Raw genomic sequence first — 20,325 nt, 5'->3', positions numbered from 1 at the left:
TATTGTCCTATTTTTTTTTTTTTTACTTTGAATAAAATCCTTATTCTGAATTTCTGGCATGAATTGGTGAATATACATACTTACAACCTGAAACTTAACTCATTACAGATCCCATACTCCAGCATCATCGAGAAGAATCAACTATCATTGGATCATCCTTGGGCAGTCCTATTTCAGAAGACTCAAAAGATGTTGAGGATTTGGTAAACTGTCATTAGGTAGTTCTTAGAAACAGGTAGTTCAGGCAGAGAAGGCACACTGTTAATTACATCTCCAAAGAAATAGGAGCCACTCCCAAGAGGGTTAATTTATCATTCCTCTGGCTTTTAAATAACTACAATGCATTAAGTCGCATATATTGTTGCTGCTGTGACTTCATGCCTCTTTTAGATATGTCTGAGGTCTAGTTTTATGACAATGTGTAGTGGAGTGAAGTGTGGGGATCTTTAACTGCCTAGATCTCTGTAACTAGTGTTATTTGTCAGCAGGGAATTTCATCCACTTCAGCTACTGAGAAAAATGAAAATCACCAAAGCTTAACTACTCTATTTAAAAAGCAGTAGTATTCATCTCTAAAGTTCAGACATGGCTTTCTATCTCAAAGTAGACTGGTTTTATATTTCAAAGAAGTTACATCAACGTGGTTCAGGATTTACCAATGACCCTCTCCAAAAAGATTAAGTGGCATTAATTTGAGACTTGACCAGCACACAGTAGAAGGCAAAAAAGGTAACTGTAGCAGTTATTTGTGGTTAACCCATTGCTGGCAGTGGGAGCAGACTTAGACTGGTAAAGAAGAAAGCATTAAGAGTTAGTCACTACAAGTGTTTTATTACTTTTAAAGGGAATATTTGAGTCATAACAAAACTTAGCAGAAACTTAAGTTTTCATCCTCTTAGATCCCACTGTCGGTTTACAAATTAAGCACTTTGAAGTAAGATTAAATGGAAAGGGAGATATCGATGCCCATTCTATAGCATGACTGTTTCTTAAATGTTTTGCTATATAAATTATTCAAAAGAAAATAGTCTTGAGAGGGTATCAGAGTTGCTGTTCACTTAGTGCATTAGCTGGTGGGGAGTTCAATATAACTTCTCCCTCTCAGGCAATTTTTAAAAACAAAATTTGCTTCTATAATGAAACAAATCACGAGTCATTCCAATACTAGAAAAGGGTAAGCCAAAACTAGCCTCTAGGGCTTAAATAAATATGACCCCTATTAAAAGAAAGTCACAAAAAAAAACTTGTATAAATTATTTTATTTATTATTGTAATTAGATCTTCACAATCAAAGTTGTCTTTTCACTGTCTGTGTTTTGTTAACGTGAAGTTGAATTGTAGTTATAAGCAAAAGTTGGTTGCCATGGGAACAATAATTGTATATTCAGTTTAACAGAAATAAAAGATTATTTGTCTTAAAAATGCAAGATTGTTCGTTACATAGCCTTTCGCCATGCAGCATTATAAAAATACTTTATTTCAAAAGTGAAAATGACTTGTGCTGTTGGAATGTGTAAGTGCTGCTCCTCAAAGAAAAAGCAAAGTGCTGTATATATTCCCTGGAAGAAGGCGTTTAGTTCTACAATCAGCATGAAGACTGTGTATCAGACCTCTGCAGGAGCTTTTTCAGCATACCTTATTCAGCTCTTCTTCAGTCCTTAAAATACAACTTCAGTCCTTAAAATGTGAAGAGACCTGGTACGTATTTCTCCTTGGCAGCTTCACTTTCCCACATCATGGAAATACAGGTTCGCACATATACACAACATGATGATAGAAAATAAGATATAGTAAATTAGATTTCTAAATTTTGGTTCTAAGTCTCCTTGTCGATACCAGTAGATCTAGAAGAAAAAATTTAAATAAGTTAATAGCTTTTTCACTGTGACCAGTTTCATCAGTCTATAGCATTCCTTGTTACTGAGATGTCTTTAATCTATATTCCTGAGATTTATGCAGCCAGAAATTAAATTACTCTGTAATCCAAATAGTACCTACCAAATCTCCATAACCTAGAGAATATTTACTCCTACCTTCTCAGTTAACTTAATGCTTAAACCTGTAATCCTTGGGTAAGCCAACTAAGAATATATATACCATTTGGATGTATTTTTAAATACACTGAGTAACAGATACAACTCTTTCAGGTACTGAAAGGGAGAATTATTAATAGTCATGTAACTAAATCAGAAAGCCAGCATGAAGTAGGGTTCATGAATGTTTAGTTTATACTATATTACTGCATCATTTGTTTTAGTTTGGTTGTGGATGGGGAAGAGTCATCTTTCTAGTTTTGTTTAAAAGGCTCTCAAAAATAGGACTGTGGCTTAATTTCTCAGGAAACAATTTGTTTCATTGGGGACATAAGCACAGAGATCAAGGTAAATCTAAATGCTAAAATCTCTTCCATTATGAATAGTAATGGCATTTCTCAAAATTATTGGACCCCAATGTGTAAGTCTTTGAATTATGTAGACCACCCCCCCCCCTTTTTTAAATTTCTCTACAAGGGAACAGAGTTGCCTCTAGGGTTATAATTTTGGTATTTAGGAAAGGAATCTGAAGAATAAAAGAAAAAAATCTGCAGTGAATATTAGAAAGTTAATCCATGACAGGCTGTCCTGGGCACTGGAATACTCAGCCCATAGACTGTCCATGAAGAAGTACTCACAAGTATGCAGGCAGTGATACTGCTCAAAGAGATGCAGACAGCAAAAAATATATTCAGTGGCTTTGGAGGTAGTTGAGGAAAAACAAAAGCACTGATCAGCGTAACCTGTATGAAAAGAAATTATATCAGACCTTGGGCTTAATTCCAAGATTTGGTTAGTCAAGACAACATAACATTGTTAAGTATATAATATATAATAAGTGTAATACTTAATACTTAACATTACAAAGTTGTCTACCTTCTGGAATGTTAATAACAAAATGTTAGACTACCTTTTAGGAGTTTGCTAACCTTTCCTCCTTTGCCATAGGACAGTAAAGCTAACTTCAAAATAACCTCTTTATTAAGAGATTAAAATCATTTGGATATCACCAGGATTTTTATTACTGTGAATATTCCCAACAAGTAACCAAAGCTGTAGTTACTTAACATGATGAAAAATCCTGAGACAGATTTCTAAAACTTAGTTTATTTCTGCTATTGATATGACAGTGCTAAGCTGTACTATACATAAAGAAAAGTTACTATTTTTTTAATACATGTTAATTATTGGACAGACTGAAATCAAGAGCACGAAGGTACAAAGGGAGAGAGACAGACACCTGCAGCCCTGCTTTACCACTCCTGAAGCTTTTCCCCTGCAGGTGGGAATCAGGGGCTTGAACCTGGGTCCTTGTGTACTGTAACACGCCCGCTTAACCAAGTGTGCCACTGCCTGGCCCCAAAAAGTTATTACTTCTGTTCCTATTTATTTGATAATCACTGGGGCTCCAACACTCGGATTCCACCTTTTCAGACACATTAGTACAATATTTTGGGAAGATATAAAATTTTAAATTGTGCCCTTGAGTCATCTGTCCTATAAAACATCCTTAATTATCTGCTTCTGAAGCAAAATTAAGGTATTAACCGAAAGAGAATGCTATGGTAGTTTATGACAGCAGCGACTTTTTGACTAAGTTGTTTGAAGTGACACTAAGGTTACAATACTACTCTGCACATGTTTATATACTAGCTTAGTAGTGAATTCTCTCTCTCCTTTATTGGGTAGAGACTGTCAGAAGTGACAGAGTAGAGGATGAGAGAAAAAGAGACACCTGCTACTTCACCACTTAGAAAGCCTTTGTAACCGTATTATACACTCAAACCAGGTGTGCTACCACACAGACTGGACTCATTTCTCAAAACACTAAAAAATAAATAAATAAAAGTCTGGGTGGAACACAAAATGAAGATACTTACAAGAATCAATAAGGATGTTAAGCCGCCAACAACTAAATTGATGATTCGATCCTAGGGGGAAAGAAAGGTTTTGAGCATTTAATGGATCTTTCAGGCAGTATTAGGCAGTGGACCATTTAGAATGAAGAAGCCAAAATACAGCCCCTTTCTGAGCTTTAGCATGCATACAATTGCCAGACAAGGCAAAATCTACAAAAGATAACAGTAGAAAGGGTATTCTGGGAAGATACAGACAACTCCAAGTTTCTTCAAACATTTTTATACTACAGTCTTAAAGAGGTATATACTACAATCCTTTACATTTATTAATTAAATAGCCAGAATATTATTCTGGCATGTGGTACCAGGAATTAAACTCAGGACCTCATGCCTGAAAATTCTACACTCTTATCTACTGCACAAACCCCCAGGGCCACTATACTTTCTTGAAGTTAAGGAGAAATAAATGAGGAAAGGAGTCTTACAGTCATCCATGTACTGGTAGGAATACTATGAACAGAAGCAAAGTGGCAGGGGCATTAGAATGGTCAACCCAGAATCCTGGTGAAATATTATGACCTGACTAGATGATGTCAAATGCCATGCGTTTGGACCTATTGTGACCTGTCTTAAAGTTTTCCTTGTTTGATGGTAAAAGCCAGAGGAATCACTGACAGCCAAGGGTGGAAGCGAACTCAGCTCACCAGCAGGTTTTCAACTTTTTTTTTTTTTTTTTTATAATTTTTGTTGTTTTATTTTACCAGAGAATTGCTCAGCTCTGGTTTATGGTGGTGTGGGGGATTGAACCTAGGACTTGAGAGCCTCAGGCATGAAAGTCTCTTTGCATAACCGTTATGCTATACCCCCACCCGGTTTTCAACTTTTGTTACCAAAAGTAGAATCACTGAATCGAGGAATCTAGAGCCTCCTCACTGAATGAGACCTTTTTTTCATTATTAGCCCCACCAGCACCACAGAATGGTTTGAAAAGCTTCTGATCTAATGTAATCCTAACTGTAAGGTAATTTTATTTTTTTAACTTAAAAATAGTATTGTATATAAAACGCATGAGTAGTTACTAGGAGGACGGATTTTATTCAGATTTTACAGGATGTTATAGTAAGACTGAGAATTTTTTATCTATTTATTTTAATTTGCCACCAAGAACAACTCAACTGCTCCTGATGGCCACTTTTTTTCTTTAATTTTTCTTATCAACAGAAATAGGGGGACAGAGGGAAAAAGGCAACTGCAGCACTGGTCAAGAAGTTTCCCTCTCCTGGTAGGGGCTGAGGGCTTGAATGAACCCCAAGAATACTACTTTTAAGTTTAAATGCTAATTGAAAATAAGTTGAATGAAAAAATATGTTGGCACTAGCTGACCACAAAACAGGATATGCATAGGATAATGAGCAGCCAAGAAACAAAAGCTCAGAGTTGGGAAAAGTGTAGGAACAGAACAACTGAATATTCCAAAAATCCAGAGACAGACAAAGCTATGAGGGGAGAATAAAGAAAGCCAAATATTACATCCAATCCGACGTGTGATGTGGCTGGTCCGAAGGTAGAGAGTTATCTCAACTGGTTCTACAATCAGTTACAGCTCAAAAGTCCAATATGCATGATCTAACAACCTCTATAAGTAAACTCAAGACTGTAGATCAAGGCCTTTACAATTCATGTGCTATGTAAGGACAAAGGAAAACTCTCAGCTACACCCTAAGCTTGGAAGACTAAGAACACTATCCCACACAGCACATAGAGATCTGAAATTCTTACCACTTAAAGTGGTCCAGGGGCAATCACTTATCGATGTTAATATACTCCCATACAAGCAATATAGAAGGTAGAACAGTGGATAAAATATTTCCAACTCAACATCATGAGGTCCTCGGCATCACATGTACCAGAATGGTGCTCTAGTTGTCTGCCCCCCCCCCCCATTTAAAGGGGAGGGAAACTTAAAAAAAAAAAAAAAAGCTCAATACAGCACAAATATGTTGAACAAAGAATGTGTATGTAGACTTGTTTGAGACTTGAGAAAAAGGATCAAAACAACTTGTGGTCTTTCTGAAAAGCCAAAACTAACTGCTCCAACCTGGGAGTTCCAGCAACTTCCCCACCTCACAACAGTTTTTTTTTTTTGTTTTTTTTTTTAATTTTTTAACCAGAGCACTGTTCAGCTCTGGCTTATGGTGGTGCGAGGGACTGAACCTGGGACTTTGGAGCCTCAGGCTTGAGAGTCTGTTTGCATTAACCATATGCTATCTACCCTCCAACCACAACAGTCCTCTTAACCAGCTGAAAGAAGCCAATAAAGAGGTTGCCAAGAAGAATTGCTAATCTATCAAGCAGCAAAGCAAGATGCTAGCCAAGAACAAAGGGCTGTGGAAGGGAGGAGGTGACAATAATAATAATGGTGAAAAGACAGTGATTATGTCAAGGGCCTTTTAAAAAAGATCCTGGGATGGAATGATTGGGTTTTTTTGTTTTGTTTTTTTACAGATGACAAAACTCAGGAAAACTGAGGACTCCCTAGCTCTAAATTTTAGTACATGAAGACAGCATATTCCATTTATAGTCTTCAGTATAAAAGCAACCTAGAATGCTGGTCTAGACAGTGGCACCACCTCTTAAAAAAAAAAACCAAAAAACTATAAAGTATTTCTAGGGCCAGGTGGTGGTACACCTGGTTAAGCACACACATTACAGTGCACAAAGACCCAGGTTCAAGTCCCTGGTCCTCACCTGCAGGGGGAAAGCTTCACAAGTGATCAAGTAGGGCTGCAGGTGTCTCTGTTTCTCCCTCTCCCCACCTCACCCTCCCCTCTCAATTTCTCTCTGTCTCTATCCAATAATAGATATTTTTTTAAAAAAGTAATTCTGTAAAGCATGTCTCAGGAATGAAGATTTCCTAAGTGTCTTTTCCCAGATTGTTGAATTTATTCATGTAATCATGGGTTTGATCATTCTAATAAAAGATATTTAAAACTGTATACCAACAACTTGGGAGGTGGCATAATGGTAGAATTCTGGACTGTGAGGCTGTGAGATCAGTTTCTGGCATCCTATATGCCAGAGTGATACTCTGGTTCTATGTATGTGTAAACATATGTAGATGTTGTAAGAACAATCTTTAAAAAAAAAAAAAAAAAAATGCACTTGTTTATTTTCACTCCCCATGGAAGCACAAAACGAATCAGCCTTGATCCTTACCAACAAAGAAGACCAGACAAGGAATTAAGACTATCCTGCCCACAATAACCTTGGGTTCATACTCCCAGAGGGTTAAAGAATAGGAAAGCTATCAGGGGAGGGATGGGATATAGAGAGCTGCTGGTGGGAATTGTATGGAGTTGTACCCCTCTTATCCTATGGTTTTGTCAATGTTTCCTTTTTATAAATAAAAGACTACCCTGCCCAAAGACAAATACTCAGCAGCAAGTTGAAAGACACTTTTAATATACATTTAAAAAAATTCATATATATACACACACACAATCAGGAATTCTGTATGCAATTCATTTAAATTTTTCAATTCTGCCTCAGTTTACTCTTCTATAACTGCAAACACTAGGAAACTTAAGGGCCCTGCCTTCACTGTTGGGAGTCTGGGCCCCTGTACATACTACAGAGCTGAAGTCCAACCCGATGCTTCATTCTCAGTACCAAGCCTCAGGCCCGTAATCGAGGGGACCCTTTTCTAATCAGAAAAGGCAAAGCATGTGCTTATAGGGACTGCCACTACTTAGAGTGGAGATAATCTGTACAACGGTGTCACTACCAGGGGCTGTAGGCATCGGTCATACAGCTGACTACAGAGCCCAGCAAATAATAGATGTTCAAATCTGAGGTGAAAATTCATGCTTCAGCAAGACCTTCATTTTTATTCTGGGTCGACCATCTGTGTGTCTCCTGAGAAAGTGGTCTGAAGCTTGACTTCAACACAGGTTTCTGATCCCGCTCCACTCTTGAAGTCTATACATACATACATACCCTTATAAAGAAAAGAAAAAAAAGTGCCAAGACAGAAAACTCCTACTTTTCATTTTTCCCAGGACACAGAGGGCTGGGGAATAACTTGCTTCTCTGTCAATTCTGCTCCTTGTGGAACACCGTCCAACATGAGAAAACCTCCATCTGCTTCCTGATTCCTAGTTTGAAATATTCATTTCTCCACTCTTTTTACATAAGTGTTAGGAAGAAAAACAGTAGATGAAGGATGGCCATAAGAAAAGAGAATGAGGGGGGAGTCGGACAGCAGCGCAGCAGGTTAAGTCGGGCTGTAGCGCAGCGGGTTAAGCGCAGGTGGCGCAAAGCGCAAGGACCAGCAGAAGGAGGGGAAGACAGAGAGGAGGAGAGAAAGATAGACACCTGCAGACCTGCTTCACCGCCTATGAAGCAACTCCCCTGCAGGTGGGGAGCCGGGGTTCGAACCGGGATCCTTATGCCGGTCCTTGTGCTTTGCGCCACCTGCGCTTAACCCGCTGCGCTACAGCCCGACTCCCCAAGGGCAACTTTTTAAAAAGGAAATATTTTAAAAGCTAAAAAAAAAAAGAGACAAGGGGGAGGCGAGTATTGCAGACAAGTCAATGCAGCACGAAGACCCTTGAGGCAGAAGTGAGCTTAGTTACTGGAAAAATTTTAAAAAGGCCAGGATAACTGAGGTTAAATGGGGGAGGGGGGTTAAGTACATAAAGGTCTCTTCTCTGTACTGTGTGTGTGTGTGTGTGTGTGTGTGTATATATATATATATATATATATATATGCTATGAGAAAACAAAACAAACAAAACTACATAGCACAAATCCTAGGGAGAATGCCCTTGATGAAGACTACACACATGCATATTCAACAATCTACAGCCTCTATAAGAAAATCATGCTCCTTAGCACATAAGTCACAGGTCTCATCCATCCCAACTCTTTGACCACTCTGGCCAAGTTCTAGAATCCAGTCACAGTAGAACACTCAGTCCCCTCTACTATTTGTACTTTACTGTTTTTATTGACACAGTGGGACCTTCTACTTGGGATTCTTAGCTACCTTGTCAAAAACCTTATTCCTGCTTTTTAAATCTACGAGTCAGAAGTCTTCCTATCTGATTCCCCTGCATAATTATTCCCTTCTCAAATGCTCCTTGCCACTTTGCTCATCTATTAAATGGGCCAACACCATTTTGTAAAAGATGGATTTATGTATTTATGAAGGGGGTGGGGGCAAAGAATTATCTGGCACATACAATGCTGGGGGGTCAAACTCAGGATCTCAAGCTTCAGGGTCCAGTGTTTTCCACTGCAGCCTCCCTAACCAAGGGGCCAATACCACTTGATATTGAGTGCTGAGCACCCCTATACCACCAATTGTTCAAAGACAACGAGTCTCTTCTTGTGAGGGAGTGAGAAGGCAACCCATTCAGCAAGTGTTGTGTTCAAAGGCACCACTTCCCACTATTGTTGACCTGACCTGATGCAGACCCTTAAGTTATATCCTACAATTTTATGTCTGATGTAATGTATGTCTCAAAACTTAAGGGTTCTAGTACCATAAATAAAAAGCCCATTCTCAGAAATGTGTGTTGTTGTTGTTTTAACCCCCTACTAAACCACAGGGGGAAACTCTTCGTCAGACAAGTTCTGGAAATGGACTGATGAGAAGTCTAGGTGTGGCTCTCTAGAAATAAACATAAGAGGTTGTGAAAGAAGTTTGAATCCTATACCTTGCTTTACTTTGTTCTGCCAGAATTACAAGGCTCTCTCTGCCTCAGTGACTAACTCTAGGAAAAGGTGAACTCAGATCACAGAAACTACTGTTCAAAGACTTCCCAATAAAACACTGAATTTTGGGGAGTGGGCTGGTAGCACAATAGGTTAAGTGCAGGTGGTGCAGGCACAAGCACAAGGATCAGTGTAAAGATCCCAATTCAAGCCCCCGGCTCCCCATCTGCAGGGGAGTTGCCTCACAGTCCAGTCGGTGAAGCAGGTCTGCAGGTGTCTGTCTTTCTCTCCCCCTCTCGGTCTTCCCCTCCTCTCACCATTTCTCTCTGTCCTATCCAACAACATCAATAACAATAACTACAATAATAAAAACAAGGGCAACAAAAGGAAATAAATGTTAAAAAAAAAAAAACACTGAACTTTGAACAAGTGCAAGGAGCAGAGAGGATGCATGAGAAAGTGAGATGCCGGCACACCCACACTTTACAACTCATTCAGAACTCTCAAACACACTGAGACCTTCACTGCTGTGTGTAGATATAAACACCAAAGTTTCCCTCATTTCTGTTTAGAGGATGGGAATGTCTAGATATTTTGCACTGTTTCTCTTCTTCCACGGATCCCTATTTTGAAGCATCTTTCAGTTGTACTTCAACTCACCCTACCAGATTCCTCTTCTCACAGACACACTTGAAACAGTCTTTTTACTGAAACACTACTTATGGAAGTCACATCAAAGTAAAAAAACAGAAAACAGCCTAACCTCACGTTTCAAGGACAATTATCCCCTCAAAGTACCCAGACCTTCAAAACGAGGCATAGGGCAAAGATGAAGCACTTAGGAGCATAACAGACTTAACATTTATTCTGATTATCTGCGGTCTTATAGGTCAGCATTTCTATCTTTGTACATTGGTTGAGTATGTGAGGCTGTTGTAGGGAGGAAGAGAATATACCTGTGAGACCCTACTGCAGAGTGGCATTTTTGGGGTGAATGGTAAATGGGTGCTACTATGGTACTAGTTAGTATATGGCACCATGGGGCATCTTGCCAATGAGAAATCAGAACCTGAGATAAGTAGGGGCTGAGTGGACTCCATACGCTGGCCCTCATTTCTTCAATTTCAAATTCAGTCATTCCCATTAAAACATTCAGTTTGGTTAACCCACAGTCAACGTGGTTGTTTAGAAAAACATGATCACTGTTTATGCCCTATGAATTTATCTAGAAAAGATGGCTCTATTTAGTAGGCCCACTCTAAAATCATCAGCTTCCAAGAGACCAGGCCTCAGTTTTATTTTTTTTATATAATACTGTACTGCCCATATTTTATAACCTCTCTGCTGTGGCTTAAGGGGAGATGGGGGAAGAGGGATGATCACCTGTCCAAGAGCCTTAATCAACACAGCCTGTACAAATATCAGACAATCCAGTTTTTTGAACACCAACCAATCCCTGCCTTCTACTGTTGGTTCAGGATGTCCCAAGAATGCAACTTACTTTTTTTCTTTTCTTTTTTCTTTCTTTCTTTTTTTTTTTTTTTCTTTTTTTAACCTTTTTTTCTTTTAGCACTTCTAAGCTCTGACTTATGGAAGTGTGGAGGACTGAACCTGGGATTTTAAAGCCTCAGGCATGAGAGTCTCTTTATATAACCATTATCCTGTCTACCCTCACCCTGCAGGTTACTTTTTAATGATGCTAAATCTTCACTTAACATCAAGAACTGGGCAGAAGCTGGGGAGATAGTAAAATGGTTATGAAAAAAAACCTCTCATGCCAGAGGCCCCAAAGTCCCAAGTTCAATCCTCTGTACCACCACAAGCCAGAGCTGAGCAGTGGTCTGGCATGTGTCTGTTTCTATCATTAAAAGAAAACATACTTAAAGTTGTTTAATTAATTACCAGAGCACTGCTTAGTTCTGGGTAGTGGTGGTGTGAGGACTTAAACCTGGGCCTTTGGAGCCTAAGGCATGAGTCTGTTTGCATTACCACTATGCCATCTACCACCACCCTAAAAAAGTTGTATTTAATGGATAGAGAAATGAGGTCACTAGCTCCTAATTTCAAGGAGCCTGTCAGAGGGTCTGGTCTATATAAATCCCTCAGAACAAGACTTATAAATGCCAGGGGGCATCTCTGACCAACTTCACAGGAAGCATGGATGCAGTCTGGATTATAAAACAGGCTCTAAAGTGGGGTTAGGACTGGGGTGGAGGGGCGCGACATAGTACAGGTGCACCTAGTAGAGTCCACACATTATGGCTGTGAACCTGGGTTCAAGCGTGCAGGCCTCACCTATGGCAGGGGGAGGGAGGACGCTTCACCAATGGTAGAGTAATGCTACAGGTGTTTATTCTATCTCTCATTCACCCTCTATCAAAGAAAAAGGAACAATAAAATGGCTGCAGGTAGCAGTGGAGTGGTTATGCACTGAGCTCCAGCATACAGCAGGAACACGAAAATCAAGGACCCCCCCACCCAAAGTCCTGGAAGGAAAAATAAAGACTGAACAGGATTCAGATCCTTGGAGAAGAGAGGGGACTATAAAAAAGAGAAACAGCTTTACCATGTATAAAGACACAGTTAAAAGAAAGGGATCCACTGAAAGGTATGAGCTTGGGCCATAGCTACCAAATCATGCGTTAAGACTAGGGGATCTCAACCCTCCTTGTGCACCCCTATTCTTTAAGGGATGTCTTCAAAATATATATGCCTGGACCCATACCCCAACATGAGGAAGACAGGAGCTATGCTTGGAGTATCACCCAGAAGCTCTGTCAAGAGGAAAAGCCAGAAGCTGGAACTCCTCAGAGGACAGGATCTGGGGCTCCAGGCAGGGAACAGGGTAGCAGGCTTACACAATCTTAACCATAGCTTTGTCCTTAGTCAAGTAGCTGACCTCCACCCTCACCCCTCCCAGAAAGGCATGAAGTAGCACTTTAGTCTGTCCCTACTATTTGCAAAAGTCAAATGTTCCAGGCTTGAATTGCTTATACTGAACTATCCATTATAAAAAAGACTTTGTTTTTTTGTTGGTTTTTGTTGGGGGTGAGTGGTAGGGTGAGTAGACAGAGGGCAGGAAATATAGAAGAGGAAGAAGAGTGCATGGGAAGTGGTTTAGTATATGAACCTTTTTTGCCTTTGAAACCAAAGGTCTGAGGCTGAGTCCACGGGTTTCTTCATTACACAAAGGTCCCCCCAGATCATCTGCTGAATTCAGTGTATAAGTTTCCTCATACACATATTCAAAGCCACTCATCTTGTATCACATCCACTGAGGACTAAAGAAACAAGAACTGTTACTGCCCTTTTTAACGGATGATTCAATATTTTGTGATCAGTGGAAACCAACAGAATATGCTGATCTAGAAACCAGTTGTACTACATTCTATAAAGTGCCACGTTCCTCCTAATTGCATTTATACTAGCTCTGAACACTGGGCTGCTTTTCCCCCACAGAGAACCATCACCTCCCACCCACCCACCCTAGGCTCATCCATCCACTGACTAAAAAGTGACTTCAAATGATTCAGCAGCCAGCTACCAAATCAAGCAATCTAGAGCGACTCACCAACCCCAAAAGTAATTTAATGCCCCTCTTTTACACAGAAGAGGACGCCCAACTGTGAGCTGTCCAAAAGCAAACTTTCACATGCAGCCTTGGGGAAGAGAGAAGAATCATCTGCAGGTTTTAGTTTACACTAGGGAAGGAAAGGGAGGAGTAGGAGATTCCTAAACAACATATCCCAAAGGATGTTCTGCAGAATCTTGGCTCAACAATGCTCTAGTGTAGACAATACACACACACACTCTAGAATGGAGGACTAAAGGATTGCTCTGGATATCAAAGCAAGGACTGAAACTGGTGCTGCTAAATGGAAGACAGGTTCTCATTCCCCAGTGCCCCGATATGTTATCTTTTATGGGGGCTGTAGTTGGAGAGGGTCGATGGTAGTTCTTATTGAACTGTTTTGGAGGCTAACCTTTGTAACTAGCAGAGTACTTACCCAGTCAAGGTTTACTGAGTTGTACTGTTCTAGAATAGATTCTAATACCAAGAGGAACATAAATGCCTGTGGTGCACAGAACTCATCATTTACTATATACTCTCTTGTTCAAACTCATCAAGCATTACCATAGAACTAGTTGTATGACTCAACAAGTGGGCTGTTTCCCTGTTAATCAGGAAGAAGGCCCAGCTTCAAGTCAACCTCAAGAATCAAACAAGAGAAAGCTGTGTGTCACCTGGCACTGAGGTAACACAAACTTCCCTCCAGAAGTGCTATATGCTCTGTGAACTTATTTCTAACATTAGGGGTTAGAAACAAACTCTGGGGAGTAGGGCTGTAGTGCAGCGAGTTAAAGCGCAGGTGGCGCAAAGCACAAGGACCGGCGTAAGGATCCCAGTTCAAGCCCCCAGCTCCCCACCTGCAGGGGAGTTGTTTCACAAGCGGTGAAGCAGGTCTGCAGGTGTCTATCTTTCTCTCCCCCTCTCTGTGTTCCCCTTCTCTCTCCGTTTCTCTCTGTCCTATCCAACAACAATGACATCAATGATGACTACAACAATAAAAAGTTAAAAAAAAAAAAAAGAAAGAAACAAAACTCTGTTCCCTTCTAGATTTAAAAGTGAGAGCCTAGTAAAGCACACACTTCACCATGTTCAAGGACCCAGGTTCAAGCCTCCAGCCACCACATAAAAAAAATTCATGACTAGTGACGCACTACTGTGATATCTCTCCTTTTTCTCTTTACATCTTTGTGACTTGCTTTCTTGGGGAGGAAAAAAAAAAAGTCCATGGGACAGAGTTCTAAGGTCAGTAAGATTACTGAACATTCAAGGGGTTGGGAGGTGGCACACCTGGTAAATCATACATGTTACAATTAGGGGGCTAGATTCAAGTCCCCTGTTCCCACCTGCAGGGGGAAAGCTTCATTTTTCTATCTATTCAAATTCAAATTAAAAATAAACATTAAGATAAAAAGATTGCTGAACATTCAGAAAAGAGCTGTCAAGAGTCAGTAAGTAGTAGTTTTTTCTTCTTTCTGGATTTTTTCCTCAAAAGTGATAGTTGGTGGTCTGGAAGGTGGTACAGTGGATAAAGCATTGGACTCTCAAGCATGAGGTCCTGAGTTCAATCCCCGGCAGCACATGTACCAGGGTGATGCCTGGTTCTCTCACTCTCCTCCTATGTTTCTCATTAATAAATAAATAAATTTTTTTTTTTTTTTAAAAAAGTGATAGTTGGTTAAAAGTTTCTACTGTAGCTCATTTGGTAGGGCACATACCTTGTCATGCTTGAAGCCCAAGTTCAAACCCTAGTATACCACATGACAGCCAGGGCCCTGGAGAAAGCTCTGGTGCTGATGTGTATTTCTCTCTCTGGAGAAGTGAAACTGCGCTTTAAAAAAAAAAGTTTCCACTGTAAAGTGGCTGTTGTGTCCACTTTCTTGGCATCTGAAACAGAAGCAGCTGGGAACACTCACACATAGGGATCAGTCAGGGTTTCTAAAGGTCCCATGAGTTCATCCTGCTCTGTCTAGCAGTGACTCCTCGGTGGGAAGGGCTCATTATTATGTGTCCTAGCCTTCCATTCCCACACCATGTCCACTTTAAACCCTCAAATAGGGAGTCGGGCTGTAGCGCAGCGGGTTAAGCGCAGGTGGCGCAAAGCACAAGGACCGGCATAAGGATCCCGCTTTGAACCCCGGCTCCCCACCTGCAGGGGAGTCGCTTCACAGGCAGTGAAGCAGGTCTGCAGGTGTCTATCTTTCTCTCCTCCTCTCTGTCTTCCCCTCCTCTCTCCATTTCTCTCTGTCCTATCCAACAACGACAACAACAATAATAACTACAACAATAAAACAAGGGCAACAAAAGGGAATAAATAAATTTTTTTAAAAACCCTCAAATAGAATTATCTGCTTACAATACAGATGCTTCTCTTTTAGATCTAGCATCTCAACTGATAAGCATGATGTTTTTCTCCTCACAGTAGTGGTCTCTTATTCATTCACTACAATTTGTTTATGTTTGATAATCCTGTCTTATAGGAGCAAATGAGAGCAGTTTTGAAAACTGTGGACCCACAAATTAACTTTTTCTCTGAGCTGAATCTACGGTTATAATGGCTAAAGCTGCATATGTATCAGCACCATATAGTCTGAGATTAAGGAAGCAATGAACAGATACTTAATAAAAAACTTCTTAAATAAGTATGTGCTTGTTTTGCCACAAGGGTTTTGTTGAGACTTTCATGGTTGCTCACATTTTCTAGATAGTGTGAACAGAACACAGAGGGAGAAAGAAGACACAGAGGAGAGACATCACAGCACCACTCTATCTCTTGTGAAGCTTCCCCTTTACATGATGCTCCTCCGTGTGATGACAAGAGGCTTGACTATGCTTCTTCCCATGGTAAAATGTATGCTCTACACAGTTCGCTGCCTCCCAAACAGATCACAGGCAATAGGAAACTTAAGTAATCAGTTATCTCAGGCCAAGCTAGTCAGAGAATATCAGTATTTCCAAGAGCCTGTAAGTCCAACAAAGTCATGTGACTCAGTATTCAGGAGTTAAGGGGCTAAAAGAAGCCAGAAGTCTGCAGTACCAAGAACCCCCATGTCTGTGTCAATACATGTGAGATAAGACACCGAGTCTCTTAGCTATTGGAGCAACTGAGAAGCCAGTTGCTCTGGGTTCGATTCAGGTAGGAAATTGCTTCTCTGGACCCCAAAACCTTTCCTAAACTCCAATTATGGGTTTTTATACCTAAAAGGCCAAAGTTACCACAGACTATGAATGGAGAAGCCATCCACTACAGTCTTCCCCAAGCTTCCCATTCAAAAGTGATCTGTTTTTGCTCTGTACCCCAGCACACCCGTCATAAAACAAATCCAATTGCATCATATTTGCTTACATACTTCCCTATAGGTTCCTATGGTACCTGTTTTCCTTGGGATCCCTACAGTCTAACACATAATGCTCAATATGAACAGAAAGGGACATTTACTGAGCTAGAGCCATGCTTCTCAAACAGGTGCCCTGAGGGTTGGGGTTATGCAAAACCATGATAAATAAGGTGTGCCTTCCTAGGGATCAAGCTTCAGGTAGACACTTTTTTCTATTTTACTTTTTTTAATGTTTTAAATTGACTTGACCTTAATTTACAATATTTTTAAATGGGGGAAGTGTAGTTTTACACCGTGTAGACTCACCACACTCAGCAAAAAAGTTACAGTCCCATCACACCCAAATCCTCTATCCCTTTCCTCTCTCCTTTAAAAACTATCACAATTTCCAGAATCTGAGTTTTGGGGTGTATGTGTGTTGTTGTTGTTGTTAATTTATTTGTTCAAAAATTCTTATTAAGACATTTTGAGTAAACAAAATCCACATGGGATTTAAAATACAAAACAGCAGTCTTGTGTAGGGTGGCAGCTTCCAAACTTCAGGGTTAGGTCCCAGCCATCCAGCTGTACAAATACCCTAGCTTTTCTGCAGGGAAGCCTTGCCAAATGAGAAACCCAGCAAGCTTGGGACTTGGAGGTCAAAGATTACCAATGCCACTTGCTTGGGGGGGTGGAGGGGAAGCCAGACTCATCTTACCCAAGTACTCAGAAAGTTAATACAGATGACAGGAAAAGAACCCTCTCCAGGATATCATGTGATGAAGCTTATAAGAAAGACCTGGTATACTTTCAAAAAAAAAAAAGAAAAGAAAAACCCTCTATATTTTTTTAAATTAATGTAGGGCCATAGACCCTGGAAAGAAGTGCCATCAAAGCAACCTTCATTTCCCTCCTATCTTTTGCCCTACTTGACTGCCTCAGCAGTAAACCCTAAAGGGCACTACAGAAAAAGAGAAATCAGAAGCACTTCTCTATGGTTCTCACAGAAGCCTCGGAGCACACATCTGAAGCCTCTTGAAGGTCAACACTCCAGCTGGACCCGCGGATGTGCGCACACCGCAACCACCCTCTCTCCAAATACCAAGTTGCCACATTCCCCACCCCCCACCAATCTGGAACTTTCTGAACCCTTTTCCTCCCCGGGATTTTAAAAGGCTCTTGGCCAACCCTGTCCCAAAGAAGGAGACGAAGTGGCAAGGCAAACTTCTGGAGAGGGAAGCGAGGTTGAAGAACCTTTGTTCCTACAAGTGCCCTCGGGGACCGCACAGGACTCGGAGCCCCGGGCGAGGGGGCGGGGGGAGCAGCCGGGCGGGGAGGCAGCGCGAGTCTCACACCCCAGCCCGCATCCCTGCCGAGCGCCCACCTTGGCGGACGTCTCTCCGAACAGAGGTCTGTTGTCCAGGCCGGTGGTGCCGTAGGTCCTGGTATTAAAGTCCTCCATCTTAGGGTTTCTTCACTTTCTCCGAGCCACTCCACGAGCGCGCCGGCATTCCCTCCCTAAGTCGCAGGTCCCGGGCTCCCCACGCCGCCTCTGGCCTCAGCAGGCTCTCATGGCCGCAGCCGGGTCGGGGCCGGGCCAGGGCGCGCGCTGCGACTCAGGGGACCAGGCCGCTGCGCCCGAGCCCCGCTCGCCTCCTCATCTTGAGCAGCTGCCGCAGGAAGTGAAAGGAAACAAACAACGTGTGGCCGACTCTCGGCGGGACTACCCCGCCCTGGTGGCTGTTCCCACTTCCCCAAAATCTCAGCGCTCGGCCGGGCCACCGCCGGCCCCCCGCGCTGCAGGCAGCCGAGCAAATCAGCTTCCCGGGCCCGGGGCTGCACGTGACCCTCCCCCAGCCCCCCCAAAACACACACACACACACACACACACTTCCCCCCTGCTTTCTACACGGTCAACACACACACACACACGCGCCCACCCCCCCCCCCGCGCTTTCTACATGGTCAGCAGCGAGCATGCACTACCTATCTTCATGCTCAAAGCAGAAAAGTTTCCGCGGAGGAAGTTCCTCCAAGCCCCTCTCCAAACCTCTGGTCCCTGTCCCATGTCCCCGCCCCGTTCTCGATCCCCGGGAGAAGTGAAGTTGCAGGAGCGCAGCCCCCTGGTCCCGCGACCCCGCTCATTTATTGCATCCAGCCGCCGACCGGCGCGGTTCTGCTCCATCTCTCTCTCTCTCTCTCTGCAGGTGCCGCAGTGGGATCGGCGGCGTGGACAGTCAGAGACAGAGGGAGAGGGAGAGGGAGAGGAAGACTCCCGCTGTGGGCCAGCACAGATTTGGCCTCCGGGTAAAAACCCCGCGCCGCCCCGAGCCCGCAGGCCAAACCTCCGTGAGCCCAGCCTCCCGCACGCTGCAGAGTCGAGGCTGTGCTGGTAGGGGAAACCGCGGCTTCCGGGCCCACAGCCCCGTGGGAATTCGGTGTCTAGGCTCCGGGGCGCGGGCGACACACGTGGGGAGGGAGGCGACTTCCCGAATGGGTGGACGCCGGGGCGTGACCTGACACTGAGCTGCGGGTGCCCTGGCTGCTCCTCCAGGTGGGAACCGCGGCCACTGTCGCAAACCGACCCGGCCCGCCCAGGACACGTCACGCGTTAGGGCGCCAATCCCGCGAGGCGAGGCGCCGCATTGGCTGCGGAGCTTTTATTTCTAGAGATGCCAGTTTCTTCCCCTTGGGGCCGCTAGTCGGCCCGGCTGCACTTTCTCCCCCTTAGTAGCTAGCGTCTCTGCAACCCACGTGGGCAGAGATTTCTGAAGATAGCTCTGCTTTTTTGCGGAAAGCGTCTTTAAAAACAACTGGCCTGCTTTACCGTCTTTACATAACTTGGGGGGGGGGGGGTCGCGCATGGATAATTTCGGTTCAGGGTTGTTTCTGTGTGCCTTGTTTTGTTCAGGGTTAGGGATCCTGTGCCCTTTACCCTCACCCCCCAAAAAACAAAAAAAGGTAAAGGGGTAATGCTTGGTAGGTACTTTTGCTTGTCTGCTCATCCTGCTAATGATGGTTTGGACAACAATTCATGTGTCAACTTCTTTCAGTTATTAAAATACAGAGAATTGGAGGTGGACAAGCCTCCTGAGCAATTTACGTCAAATTATATCAAAGAAATTACAGATTTCATCAAAGAAATAACATCCCTTTGTTTGGATGCTTCCATTCTCTTTCTTTTATTTTTTTTTCCATTTTATTGGACAGGACAGAGAGATATTGAGAGGAGAAGATAGGGGGGGGAGAGGAAGATAGACACCTGTAGACCTGCTTCACCACTTGTGAAGCGCACCCCCTGTAGGTGGGGAGCCCGGGACCTGAACCCAGGTCCTTGTGCGAGTCCTTGCACTTAGTACTATGTGCACTTAACCAGGTGCACCACATTCTGCACTTGGAGTCATTTGTAACTTTACAAAACAAATGCAACTTGCTAATACCTTGGATAATATAGTGCACTGACTTTGTGTGAAGGAGAGCCTGTTTGGGGATGTTATCATGATGTAAAAACCTGGGGGGAGGGCCTCAGCAATAATTCCAGGTGGTTCCTCTACAACTTAGGACAAGAAATGGACTCAGAACTAAATAGATGCACATCTGGAATTTGTAAAAACAGACATGTACCGAGTAGAAATAGAGAGGCTGAGCCTTTGCATTTTATAAGCGTTCTGTTCGTGTAACTGTGATGACAGAAATGCAGCACAATCTTTCACCCATTTTATTACTATAATTACATTTGATAGTTACATACAACTAATTACTAATTTACATTCAGTCACATTTAATCAATACTTTTCACCAGAGTAGTGCTCAGTTCTGGTTTATGGTGGT

General features: G+C 42.5%; 2 protein-coding genes across 6 annotated transcripts in view; one reads left to right on the top strand and one right to left on the bottom strand.

The window, feature by feature from the left end:
- DMTF1 (cyclin D binding myb like transcription factor 1) overlaps positions 1-1,422 on the top strand; it is a 43,863-nt gene extending 42,441 nt beyond the window's left edge. For all 4 annotated transcript variants that reach the window (XM_007531928.3, XM_060196306.1, XM_016192052.2 and 1 more), the window contains one exon: positions 109-1,422. In XM_007531928.3, coding sequence (XP_007531990.1) covers positions 109-218 — 110 coding nt within the window. In that variant the 3' untranslated portion in view covers positions 219-1,422. The remainder of the gene's footprint in view (positions 1-108) is intronic.
- TMEM243 (transmembrane protein 243) lies at positions 1,245-19,075 on the bottom strand. Of its 2 annotated transcripts, XM_016192050.2 has the most exons (5): positions 18,840-19,075; positions 17,879-18,164; positions 3,914-3,964; positions 2,672-2,776; positions 1,245-1,844 (listed from the first exon to the last, which is right to left on the bottom strand). In XM_016192050.2, exons 2-5 carry the CDS (start codon positions 17,954-17,956, stop codon positions 1,722-1,724), a joined length of 357 nt encoding a protein of 118 aa, XP_016047536.1. In that variant the 5' UTR covers positions 17,957-18,164; positions 18,840-19,075; the 3' UTR covers positions 1,245-1,721. The 2 variants fall into 2 exon arrangements, with proteins under 2 accessions (XP_016047536.1, XP_007531989.1); XM_007531927.3 differs by lacking the exon at positions 18,840-19,075 and having other exon boundaries at positions 17,879-18,317.
- Positions 19,076-20,325: the final 1,250 nt, after the last annotated feature.

This window comes from Erinaceus europaeus, chromosome 8 (assembly GCF_950295315.1).
Source record: "Erinaceus europaeus chromosome 8, mEriEur2.1, whole genome shotgun sequence".
NCBI classification, from domain to species: Eukaryota; Metazoa; Chordata; class Mammalia; order Eulipotyphla; family Erinaceidae; genus Erinaceus; species Erinaceus europaeus.
This window is presented reverse-complemented; position numbering and strand designations above follow the sequence as displayed.

Coding starts and splice junctions, on each gene's coding strand:
- TMEM243 (XM_016192050.2), bottom strand. CDS start 17,956: ATGGAGGACTTTAATACCAGGACCTACGGCACCACCGGCCTGGACAAC. Junction 2,777..3,913: donor TAACATCCTTATTGATTCTT/GTAAGTATCTTC, acceptor CTTTTCATACAG/GTTACGCTGATCAGTGCTTT. Junction 1,845..2,671: donor GTATCACTGCCTGCATACTT/GTGAGTACTTCT, acceptor TTTTTCTTCTAG/ATCTACTGGTATCGACAAGG.